Genomic DNA, 12,774 nt, shown 5'->3' on the forward strand with positions numbered 1-12,774 from the left:
ATCTTACGGAAAATATAAAAAATGGCTGAAAAAATATGCGAGCTACATTATTTTCAGTTAATTTATTAAATTTAAAAGGAACTGTTCCAATGCACAAAGTGTCTAATGCAGTTTTATTAAATGTCATAAAATTTTAATAAAACAAGAAGTAATGAAAAACAACATTTTTCAGAATAATGAATGAGTTTTATTTAAAAACGAAATCACAAAAGAAAAATAAACAACCTTTAAAATAATGCAAAAAAAGCTATTAAAATAATCATCAAATATTAGAAATTGTTATGAAAAATGTACATAGCAATACTTTTTAATGTTTTACAGATAATTTTAAAACCTTTAATGCAGGTTCTTTAGAGGATTTAGGTGAAATAAACAAACAATAATTTTTAAGAAATATGTTTGACAATATAACACCATGTTTTTTTAGCATGTTTAAGTTATAAATATCTGATATCATCATAAATATATTGCACAACGACTTTCTGCATGTCATTTTTTTCTCAATTTCAAAAATAATGTAACAAAAAAAAACCCACTGAACACAGCAATCCAGAGGTACCCTCAATCCACCTCTGTCCATAGTTTTTGTGTAGTCTCCATACAACTGAAAATAAAATGCAGTGTCAGTCAACAATTCATTTTCACTGACATCATCTTTTCTTGTAACATAGCCTGCAATATAAAACAGAGCCATTTTTGTACTCAGTGGCAAAGATGCTTCTAGTTCAGGCAATTGATTAATTATATCACAAGATTCTTCACTTCTAAAATAGCCACATTTTTGACATAAATGCTCAATATCAGTAGTGTAATCTGAAACATCAACTTTTAATTCCAATAACAGTTTAGCTTTTTCAATGTTTAATTTTTCAACAACATTTTGAACAGTTATAAAATATGTTCCGCCTGAACCTTGTCTAAACTTACTGAATGCTTTTTCAATATAATCTGTTGAGAACTCTCCTAACATAACATAAATGAAACTGTTTTTTAACAAATATTTACACATCTCTACTAACCCATAACAAGTATGCCAAATTGAAGTACCTGTATCTCTAGTTAAGGATTTTATTCTACACCCTTGTTTACCACTCATTTTAAGAGCCATATCCCCGAAATCAAGTAAATATTGCAAATTCATGTCTAGTTCTTCCGAAATAACTCTTTTACGAGAATCTAAAAATCGAGTGTCGCCATAAATTTCTTTTACACTAACTATTTTCCAGAATTTAGTAACTTTTTCTAAAAAACAAATGGTTTCATTCATATTACAAGGGTGGATAACTTTTGAATAAGTTTTGAGAGCAGCTATAGTTTCATCACAAAACACTTTTAAACAGTGTGAAACATTTTGTCTTTCAATAGGTTTTGGATGTATAGCTACAAAATTTAGTCTAGATAATTTAATTAGCTGATCTTTCTCAAAATCAAATAAACATTTAAGGTCACTCCATTTAGCAGTCATATTTTGATTTTTTTCAAAATGCAATTCCTGTGTTTTTTCTGTTATCCAGTTATTTCTGATACTTTTTAGTAGATGAACATAATCAAAAAGTAGAAAAATCCCACATTTTGTTAACCAAGGTTTTTCTTCAACTCTCTCAAATAAATTAAAAAAAGCTTGATTTGTTCGATTTCCATCACAAATAACTGAAATAACTTTTCCATTGCTAGACTTGATTGAATTAATAACATAGCATACTTGCTCAAACAAAAAAGAAGCATCCAAATGACAGACAGGTATCATTTTGCACAAAAAAGATGGTCCACCTTTTAAACATTTAACCATGATACCCAAAACAGTATTTGCTAACAACTCAGGATTATTTTCAGCTTTTCCAAATAGAGAACCACCATGGTAGAGAAGAAGAGACTTTACATAAACCTCATCTACCAGTATTATACAATTTCTCTGATTCTCCTCTATATTTGAAAATACAGTGCTGATAAAACTAATATCTGAAACATTCTTTGTCCTAGATGTAATTTTTGTCAGTGTTTTTACACTCGGAAGTTTAAAATCTTTTCTTAACTGATTGTATAGACTTCGAGATGTTGAAAAATAAGAATATGATCTGATGATTGTTTCTATACTATAAATTTTTTTACCTACTTCTGATGCATTCATAGATGCAATATGATCTTGTAATATCAATCTTTGATGATCAACTTCAATGTTGTTCAGATAGCGAATTGTTTCTTCCACTCTTGACCAACAATCAAGAGTGGTAATATGGTTTTTAGATAATGAAGAAATAAAGCAACGAACACCAGCATGAAAACTTTCAAATTTAAAATTGCTTGAGATATGAACAGCAAACATAGGTATACAGTTAACATAAAAGGAATTTGATTGGATGTGCAAAACTTCATTTACAACAAAAGTTGTTACAGGACAAACAAATTTATGATTTTTAATATCTTCACATAAAGAAATGAATGTAAACAAATCACTTTTTAAATATTGTGACAACTCATCACACTTTTCATTTCTGATAGAAGACAACACTTTAGTAGTGGACCTTGGTTTTAAAGGTTGAGTTGGTATAATACTTGATGGAATATTAGGAAAAATTGAAGGAGGTTCGATTGGTCTATCTTTCCCATTGACACGAGCTTTTAAAAAATTTTCTGGAAAATGTCTTTCACAGACAACAGTATCTGGCTTATTTGGAAAATTACTTCTTGGAATTGAATTTATCCAACGATTTCGTTCTTCTTCATTCGAGGGAAGCCTATAAACTCGTACTTTATTTTTAGTGTCATAGTTTCCTCTACATCCAGGAATACAGCACTTTTTAACCATTTTGTGACTATCAACTGGGGCCAATGCTATAAACAATTCGAAGTTTTTTTCGAGAAAAAAAATCTTTCGTAAAAACGAAATTTTTCACGTACGAAAAAAAGTTCGTAATCTCGAAGAATTTATCGCTGTTTGTATTTTTTTCGGCCATTGCTATAAAGCATAAAACGCATACGTCACTAAAATTCACGAACTTTTTTTATCCGCAATATATTGTGGTAATATAATAGTAATTTTTATTGTAAATTTTATTTAGTAGGCCTACTTAATAAATTTTATTAGTCATTAAGTATGCTGTGCTGTCTATTCTATTTATATGAATATTTTTACATTCTAGTATTTGGTGTTTAAAAAAATTGTTTAAAATTAAAGTAGAAACATGGATTTAATTTTTTCGGATGAAGACTTACATTTCGAAGTTGATGAAAATGAGCTTCGCCACCGATTGCCTCGAGAGGTTGGTGTTTAAAACATTACTTAAAATTAATAAATTTTGATGTTTTTTTTTAATGATTTTTTATCGAACAAAATCAGAAATCATACTAAATATGCGCAGAAATTATATTTTTGTTTTGTTTTTCAATTTCATTTTAGTTTAATGGTCGCTTTTTTAACGAAGATGTTTCTGACAACGTTTTTCGAGAACAGTATCGAGTACCAAGAGCTGTATTAGATTTTTTAGAAACTAGGCTTAAAGATGATTTGCAACATTATACTAAGCGAAATAAAAGCATTTCAGTACGTTTCCAGATAATGGTATTTCTTCATTTTATTAGCACAAATGTTTTTTTTCATGTTCTCAGAGACTGTCATGGAATCTCTACCAACACAATTTATCGTATTATACACAGTGTAGGAGAAGCTATTTTCAATGTTAGTGTATTAAGTTAATAAAACTATTGAAAGTTTTACAATGTCATATAAAGTTGCTTATTATTTTTATTTTAGTGTGAAAATTAAAAACTAAGTTTAGTAAAGAGAAAAATTGTTATCTTATAAGATTAGATTCGACAAGAGATCATAAAATGGCCGAATGATTGCTCCACTCTTCCACAAAAGTTTATGGAAATCGGAGGTTTTCCGTGCGTATGTGGTGTTCTGGATGGGTCTCATATACTCCTTTCTAACCCTCCTCAAGCAGATGAAGATTCTCTAATCAATCGCCATCATGTCCATAGCATAAATGCAATGGCAGTATGTGGACCCGACACGTCCATATTTTATGCATCGACCAACAGTCCAGGAAGGTGGCATGATGCACATGTAAGCCTGTCACTAAGTTATATTTTACAACTGTTAGTTCACTAATGCTGGGTATTCAACTAGTACGTGACATTCTTCGGTATGTTCATATTGAACATACTATTTGAACTATTATGATTGCTAATTAAAATGTAACTTAGACTAACTAATATAATGTATTATAATGTAACTTACAGTAAATTTAAGTATTGTGATTTTACTACTATTAGGTTCTAAGAAATTGTAACCTATGGAACAAGTTTGAAATTGGAGAGCTTCCATTTAATGGAGCTGTAATTTTGGCTGACTCTGCGTACCCATGTCGAGAATGGTTAATTCCACCTTTTCCTGGTGATCCAGACGGAGCTCAAAAACGTTTCAACAAAGCACAGAGAAAAACTAGAAACATAATTGAGCGATGTTTTGGCATTGTCAAAAACAGGTTTTATGCTTTGAAAACTGGAATTCGTTTGCATAAGGTCGAAGATGCCTCTAAGCTTATCATGTGTGGATTTGTTATCCATAACTTGTGTATTCAACATGGAGACAACGGTAATGACTTTGAAGAACGCGAAGAAGAACAAGCTGATGAAAATCTAGCTCAAGAAAATCAGAATGATGGAGCTTTGAATAGACGATTACAGCTACTTAACTACTTTACTTAAAAGTATTGTTTAAAAATTCATATACAATTTGCTCTAGAGCATAGGATCTATCAAAATAGTTTGGACATGGATCATAGATTTGTGCCTAAATTAGTTGAATTAAAATTGGAAAAAAATTCACACAATGACTTTTTAATAAATGCAAGAAATTTTTATAAAATATTAGACCATAAAAATATATGTTTATATCTGTTTTTATATAGTATGTGTATTTTGTTTTTTTATAGAACACGCTTAAAAAAAAATTAGGAGATTTGTTAGCTTTTGTTGTTAGGAGCAATTCTTATTAAGAGTATTTTAAAAAGGTAAAAAATGCTTAATAGCATAAAATTAAGATATGATCGTATTAATATTAAACTAGATTACAAAATAAATTTAAAATATGAAAGATATTGTTTTGTTTAAATTTTAAAATCAACCACTAGCCAATGCAATACCTTATATATAGTTATATATAGTTGTGATGCTTGTATCTATTTCACATCGCAACAGCATTGGTCTTAATGTTTGTGTGAAGTTTTACAGAACTTATTACTGTAAGGTAATGGTGATAAAAAAAATGAAATAACAAGAACAATTTCAGGTTGAAGTTATATTTTTATTGTTACTAAAAAATGTAATTGGTCATGGCTTTACAGTTAAATACCTTCAAGGTGAATGTTTAAATATAGTTATACAACATTTTTCGAAATTTAACATAAAATTATGATGTAGCTCTTCTCTTAATGCTCAAGAATTTCCTCCTAAAACAAAAAAAATTTGTTAATGATAAAGTTATACTAAATACAAGCTACAAGTTATACTAAATACAAAAAATTTGTTAATGATAAAGTCATACTAAATATTATTACAAATTAATTTTAAAATACCGTTTCTGTATTTACAAAATGTTGCTGGTTTGAAGGTTGCAATTTCTCATTCATTAGCTTTGTTGCTGTTGTGTAATATATTGTTAAAGCCTTTTCTTTTCGAATTTGCTGTTGTCTGAGAGCAACGTCCAATTTCAGAAGTTTTACTCTTAATTCTTGTTCTTTTTTTAATCTTTCTTTTTCTAACCGTAAAACACTTACTTTCAATTTTTTAAAACTTCCATCTACCAGGAGACTTTCTCTAGCTTGTTTTCTTTTTAATTTTTTTTAATGCCCCCCTTGATGGTTTATTTTGAATTGAATCTAAAATTTAATTCTAGGTGTCAAAACAAGATCAGTTAACTAAAATAATAAGAAAGGTGGTTTAGATTCCTTTAAAAATAAGAAGTTTTTAATGGTTTTGGAAATACTAGTTGTGTAAAAATTAAGCACAAATTGATGTTGTCTGTTATATAATTATAAGTCTAAAACCTACAATTAACTAAATTAAACAACTGAGATTTAAAAAAAATTAATTTATAAATTGCATTAGCTTGAAGTATCTGACAACTGTCACTAACAAGAGTGGTATTGTCTAAATTAGGGGAGGACATACAATCAAATCTTGCATCTAATATAAACAATCAATTAACTCTATAAACTATAGAAATAGAAATATATATATATATATATATATATATATATATATATATATATATATATATATATATATATATATATATATATGTATTTTATAACACAACTAGTCTTAACCAACAAAGAAAAATATACCAGACATAGACGAAATAAAAGAAGCTGTATCAGAAGATTGTTTCAAAGTAAAGTTTACTTCTTTACTTGATGAAGAAAGGGTGGCAGTGGGAGTGGAAAGTTGGTTGGGAGTGGATGACAATGCATCATCTGTTGTACAAAAAGAGATATTAAAATCAGGAACATCGATTCCAGATACATTTATTGACTTCCTGTCAATAATGTCTAAAACAACATTATCTAATTCTGTTAGTTGTCTCCCTGCAGCACCTTAAAAAAAAAAAATTATATATATATATTTGTATATATAATATATATATACAAAAATATTTAATTATATATATATATATATATATATATATATATATATATATATATATATATATATATATATATATATATATATATACATATACACACACAGACATATATAAATATATATATATATAACAAAACTATACCTGTTTTTAGACTCTTAGCAAAATTTTGCATTGTAGCTCTTTGCAAATAATCCCACTCTCTACTATGTAGCTGATTGATATCTTCAATTTTTGCCCCTAAACTATTTAAATGTGACATTATGTCTTCCCAAATTCTATTTCTATGCCTCATAGTAATAGATGGACCTAAAAGTAGATGAAATAAATAATCAATATATAGTATAATATAGTCTTATATAGTAAAATACTAAATATTCTATAATAATATATTATTTTATAATAGGAATCATACCTAAAAAAGCTTACCTATATATACATATATATATATATATATATATATATATATATATATATATATATATATATATATAAAATATAATGCAATTATACATATTTTTATTTAAATAGTTTGCTAATTAAAACATACCAAGCTTCCCAAGAAGAACCTCTTTGTTTTCTCTAATCTTTATTGCTAGTATCATTTTAAGTTCTTTAGACAGCATTTTATTTTGTTGTGTATTTGTGTATTATTTTTTTGTGTATTTGTGTATTATATGGCATATTTGTTGACTATTTATACTTTTCTTTAGTCAAACATTATGAAAAATTTGTTTAACCAAAATTACTATCGAAAACCTAACAAGGAAAAACAACAAGGAACTGAATAATCGATTAAATGCAGATTTTAAGTAATTAGTTTATTATGGAGTTACCAAAATCCTTTTCAGTTTTATCTATAAAATATCTACATAAAAACACAAACAAAGAATGTTCAATGATTTTGAAACGCTAACGTTGTTCCAGCAATGGCCGCCAAAAATCACGAAGAAAATATCTAAAATTGAGATCAAAAATCTATCTGAAGTTTTTTTTCGAAAAAACGCATTTTTTATCTGAAAAGGCGATTCCCTTGTTCGTTTATAGCATTGGATTTAAAAACGAAGTTTTTATCTTAAAAACGGAATTTTTTGAATGTTTATAGCAATGGACTTTTTTTTTCTTCGCTTTTTACGGTAAAAACTTCGTGTTTTACGGAAAAAACTTCGTTTTTTATGTTTATAGCATTGGCCCCTGCTCTCAAATCGAAGTTTTAAGACTAAACTTTCCGTAACATTGTCCGCCCCCAGTCAAAAATACGGATTCGCGACGGGAAGGCCTGTAATAAGTATCGCCTTGTTTGCTCTCCAATGTATAATTCAAAAAGAAATATCGCCCGATGGGGGACTTGAACCCACGACCCTCAGATTAAAAGTCTGATGCTCTACCGACTGAGCTAACCGGGCATGTTGAATTGAAGAAATAAATTTAGTATTTGTAAATATAATTGCAAATAAATTTTTGTGTTATGAAAATTAGTATTTTTTTCAAAGGTCTAATCAAGCGAAAAAGAAGAGTTGATAAAAATAAGTCATTGACAATTTGTCTGCAGATTTGTTAAAGGAATTAGGCCACCAATAAAATAAAAACACAGGTATAAAAGAATATTTAAACGAAGCAAATATAATTGCGCACATAGAATGAGCAAAACATTTGAAATGGATTAACAAAACTTAGTGAATAAAACAAAACTTAATTGTATTAAATATCGGCGTTTGATTCATTTAATTCGAGCCGAATTTTTTTTCAGCCAAATTTTTGATAGCTTGGTTAGCGTCACTTTAAATAATGTCTTTATTCCGTTGAACTGCGTATACACTTGAAATATTTTTAAAAAGAGATAAAACTCTTTTCCCCCTAACCTAAAAAAAAAAAATGTCAAAAACATATTTTTGGGAATTTAAAAACTGGTTTCCCTCTCCCCTTTAAAATAATTGATCCAAATAAAATCTGAAAAACATATTCGTAATTTTTAGTAATCATTCTCCACAAAAAAAGGCCACAGTTTCATTTTGACGTATTTGTGATAAAAGTAAGCACTTTCTTGAATATAAATAAGGGCCAGACATTATGAATACAAACGAAGCAACGCTACAAATTAAAAAAAAAAAGTTTACAGTAAAGAATGATCCAAACATAAAACTGAACAAATGGTACCTTAAGTTACCTTTAAGCACCTAACTATAAGGTGTCTAACAGTTACACTCTAATTAGCATTTAACCAGCTTTAATTTAGCGAACTCTGCAAGTCATCGACCGGAAAATGATTAACTAAAATACCTTACCTTGAAATTATTTAAACCTGGTATTTAAATATTAATAAGTTAATAGTAGTGATAGCTATACCTCAGTGAGCACGCCACGAAATATAAACGTTTTATTCACGTATTTTATTCGGAAACACGATTAAAATACGTGAATTAAACGTTTATAATTCGTGGCGTGCTCACTTGGACATATAATTTTTTTGTAAAAATTATTACATAAAATAAATTTTAAATAAACAAAAAATTTCTAAAGTTCCTAAATTTTAGCTTCTATGCTGTTAAATATGTTTAAACTTTTGTTGTTTTTTTTTTTAAAAAAAGTTACAGTTGCCTGTAAAAGTTTACTGAGATATAAAATCATGAAAGACCCGTATCCAAATTTCATATTTACATTGGTAGAAGGTGGTGAAAGGCTAATCTTCGCTTAATTCCTGAGTGAGCATTTTTCAAAATAAAATGAATGTAACATTACAAAAAAAAAAAGAAAACAAATCTTTTAATTGATCATTTTACTGCTGTGCAATTAGATTATGAAAAGCATAAGAAATCTTTAAACAGCTGTTGCAGCAAATCGATATGCTGTTTCCGAAAAAATCAGTTCTAACCCAAAATTTTACAAACTTTTTTGATGTTAATAGAATATTTTATCTTAACTTTTTTATTAACCATGTTAAACACTTGCCGAAAAACGTTTTATGTTGATTACAAACACTAGCAGGTGTCATGAAACAAGCATCTGAAGATTGCAGTCGCTTATGGGAAAACCACCTATTTGTTACTTAACAACTGGCTTACACACCGAATAAAAAAAAACTTCAAACGTACAAATTAAAGTTCACTTTAAATGTAAAATTATAACCATTTTGAAAATTTTAACCATTAGAAAGTATGCAAAAATCTCTAGATAATTATTCTTCTCAAAATCTAAAAACTATTCAAGTTTCAAAACTTTTAGGTTGCATTCTTTTGATAATCAAGGAATTTAGTAAGTAATTTTTCAAAAATATCTTTGTTAGCGTACAGCAGGCATTTTTTTCAAAACATCAAAACTAAAACTTGTCTGTTAATTCTGAAATACTTTCATTAACATTTTACGGAACTTTGTACATGACATTTAACTAAAAAAAATGTTAAAACATACTTCGCTAAACAATACTGTCAGTTTGTATGGTAATGTCTTCTCTTTTAAAGTACTTCTCATATCATTTGAAGTAAGTTAATGATCACCGTGGGGTGTGCTGTTGCCTTCTTGAATCAACTTGCTATTTATTCATGAGCGAAAAATTTTTCTTTTTCTCTATCATAACACAGCGATTATGATTTTAAATGCTCTTTATTAACCATAATACTTTTTGTTATAATGGTTATACACTTGAAAGAAATAAAAAATCATCTTGACATGAAGCTTTTGCTTTTCTCAAATACTATCATAAATTACAAGAATTCGTTAGAGATGAACCATTCTTTACATTATTTTTGAATTTTTTGAAATTGTCTCTACAATGCACCGAGAGTCCAGATGTAATATTTTATATTTAAGTTCCTCATTTATGTATAAATAAATGACGGAATTCATTTGTGTGCTTTTTGGATTGTGCTGCAATGCTAGATGGATTCTCTTAAACAAATTGAAATCATCAAATGCTGGACTTATTGGTATTATTTCAATTTGGAGAAAATGCCAATGGAAATTTTGGAAGCTCATTTGGCCAGGATGTTTCTCAATCACATCTTTTTCAGTAGAATGCTTCTTAATAGAATGTTTCCCAGTAGTAGGAACCCAGCGGGCACAAGCACGTATAATTTACGTAGATTGCACGTCCAAATGTTGTTCGTCCGTTCTCGGACAAGAAATGAACCTTCAAAATTTTTTAGTAATAGTTCCAAAATAGCTACTAAACTTCAAATATATATATAGTGAATGTTAATTAAAAAAACTAAATTTGGCGTAATCACCTATTATCTGTTATCACCTTTTATTAAGCATATCTAACTGATAATTATTATCCGAACAGTAGTGAATCTGACAGTAACAATACAGATTGCTACAGTAGTAATAATTCTCATGAGGGTGAAATATCATTATTAAATAAAAAGCTTGCCCAATGTGCAACTAGAAATCGTTGGACTCGTTCATCCGTTTTATAAACTTTTATCTTTCCTTCGTGAAAACGGTTCTTCTCTTCCTAAAGATGCACGAACTCTTTTAAAAACACCAAGAAAAATACCAATAGAAAGAAAATTTTGTGGTGATTATGCATATTATAGAATGTGTAAAAAATTAAAAGTGTTCCAAGTCAAAAAAGATGCTGTTGGTAATATTATCAAGTTGTCAATAACTATTGATGGAATTCCTCTTTTTAAATAATCAAGTATGCAAATGTGGTCAATTCTTGCATGTTTTGATAATTTTAATGTATTTATTTTTTGCTACCTTTTAAGTTGATCATAAACTGAATATATCATATTGATTTAAGAAAAGACAATTAATAATGGCTGGTGGCTCTTAGTGTTTTTTAAATATTGTTCTTTAAAACCTTAGTTGTTAATACCTTGTTTAAAATCTTAGCTTTGTATAATTAATTTTTTGTCCTTAAAAAATTTACTGAAAATTTAAAAAAAAAATTAACAAATGAAAAAACAGGTAATTTTTATTACAAATTATCCAGGTGCAGAAAGAAAATTTATATTAAAACAAAATTGTTATAATAGGCTTATGACCAACAAGTTGATGGCTTGTTACAACATGAAGGGTAAACACAAGAAAGCCTTCAAGAAAACAAACATAAGAGTAATTAGGGGTACGTTATTTTAACATTTTTTAAATGTTTTTTTTATTAATAAGGGTTTATTTAATTTTAAGAAAGTATTAACTATTTAATAAAGTTTAAATATATTTTAAAGACATGCACAGTCCTTTAGATATCTTTGTCTTAAATAATTAGGCGAGTTAATTTGTTCTCATCTTGAAGAAAAGTAAAATTTCGTTTAAATTATTGTACTTGTTTATGATCAGTTAGCAAGTAATAGTTTTATATTTTAGAGTCTATGACGAAGTATACTATAAATGAAGTGCACCATTCTATTGGCAAGGTTCTGAAAGGTGCTCATGACAGAAAAGATGGCGACAGTTGTGGTGGTAAAGCTCTTGTAAAGGAAGATTTTTTCCATAATAAATCTTTATGATCCCCCACATGAGTTGTTTTATTTATTTTTATTTGTGTCAGTCATTTTACATAAGTCAAGAAAAAGAAAAATTAACAAGTCAAGTAAGATTCTTTACCCTAAAATATAATACAATACAAACATAATACATGAAATATAATACAAGAATGATTTAATTAGACTTTGGTATTTTTGTTCAAAATAGGCTCAAAATCTGTTTGTTTGTTTTTTTTGTATATACGAAAACGTAAATGAACGATTTTATTAGACGTATGTCCAAAAGATCGTTCATTGTATGTTCGAATTTGGAAGTCTTTTAGTATTTCCAATATGAACCAAAATCGAACTTAAAATGCAGGTAAAATTCAGATAAACGAATTTTTGAACCAGGAGAGGATGTACACTGAACGGAACATTACATATCAAAGGAGACTTGGGTATTATTTAATCCTGAATTTGCCTACTGTTTAGCATTAATCCACTGCTGTTCATTTGTGCTGTCTTATAAAAATCAATTACCGGGGACTTTTTCTTTTTTCTTAACTGAACAGTTTGACTTGATGTTTGAACATATCACGTTTACGACATCCTTGAAGAAAAACATAACAAATACTAATATTATGAAGTTGGTTATTGAATATAATTGAAAAACTACTTCTGCAAAACTGAATATAGTTTGATAACTAATGTAATCTA

General features: G+C 28.1%; 2 protein-coding genes and 1 non-coding gene across 3 annotated transcripts; all 3 read right to left on the reverse strand.

The window, feature by feature from the left end:
- Positions 1-307: 307 nt before the first annotated feature.
- Positions 308-2,831, reverse strand: LOC149883701 (uncharacterized). The gene is made up of 2 exons (XM_090098620.1): positions 1,048-2,831; positions 308-963 (listed from the first exon to the last, which is right to left on the reverse strand). The coding sequence occupies exons 1-2, from the start codon at positions 2,804-2,806 to the stop codon at positions 308-310; spliced, it is 2,415 nt and encodes an 804-aa protein (XP_089954746.1). The 5' UTR covers positions 2,807-2,831.
- A 3,468-nt stretch (positions 2,832-6,299) lies between these two features.
- Positions 6,300-7,647, reverse strand: LOC149883702 (uncharacterized). The gene is made up of 3 exons (XM_090097968.1): positions 7,197-7,647; positions 6,791-6,955; positions 6,300-6,599 (listed from the first exon to the last, which is right to left on the reverse strand). The coding sequence occupies exons 1-3, from the start codon at positions 7,270-7,272 to the stop codon at positions 6,328-6,330; spliced, it is 513 nt and encodes a 170-aa protein (XP_089954094.1). The 5' UTR covers positions 7,273-7,647; the 3' UTR covers positions 6,300-6,327.
- A 332-nt stretch (positions 7,648-7,979) lies between these two features.
- Positions 7,980-8,052, reverse strand: Trnak-uuu (transfer RNA lysine (anticodon UUU)). Its single transcript has one exon. It is a non-coding gene; the product is annotated as a tRNA-Lys (tRNA).
- Positions 8,053-12,774: the final 4,722 nt, after the last annotated feature.

This window comes from Hydra viridissima, unplaced genomic scaffold (assembly GCF_058129835.1).
Source record: "Hydra viridissima isolate aposymbiotic clone 2 unplaced genomic scaffold, HvirCarnegie_v1 scaffold_9, whole genome shotgun sequence".
In the NCBI taxonomy this organism is placed as follows: Eukaryota; Metazoa; Cnidaria; class Hydrozoa; order Anthoathecata; family Hydridae; genus Hydra; species Hydra viridissima.

What these genes read in the sequence shown, in the direction of transcription:
- LOC149883701 (XM_090098620.1), bottom strand. Translation starts at nt 2,806, where the DNA reads ATGGTTAAAAAGTGCTGTATTCCTGGATGTAGAGGAAACTATGACACT. An exon ending in ATCCTTAACTAGAGATACAG is followed by an intron (nt 964 to 1,047) that starts GTACTTCAATTT and finishes ATGTTATGTTAG; the next exon opens with GAGAGTTCTCAACAGATTAT.
- LOC149883702 (XM_090097968.1), bottom strand. Translation starts at nt 7,272, where the DNA reads ATGCTGTCTAAAGAACTTAAAATGATACTAGCAATAAAGATTAGAGAA. An exon ending in GGTTCTTCTTGGGAAGCTTG is followed by an intron (nt 6,956 to 7,196) that starts GTATGTTTTAAT and finishes ATCTACTTTTAG; the next exon opens with GTCCATCTATTACTATGAGG. An exon ending in TGCTAAGAGTCTAAAAACAG is followed by an intron (nt 6,600 to 6,790) that starts GTATAGTTTTGT and finishes TTTTTTTTTAAG; the next exon opens with GTGCTGCAGGGAGACAACTA.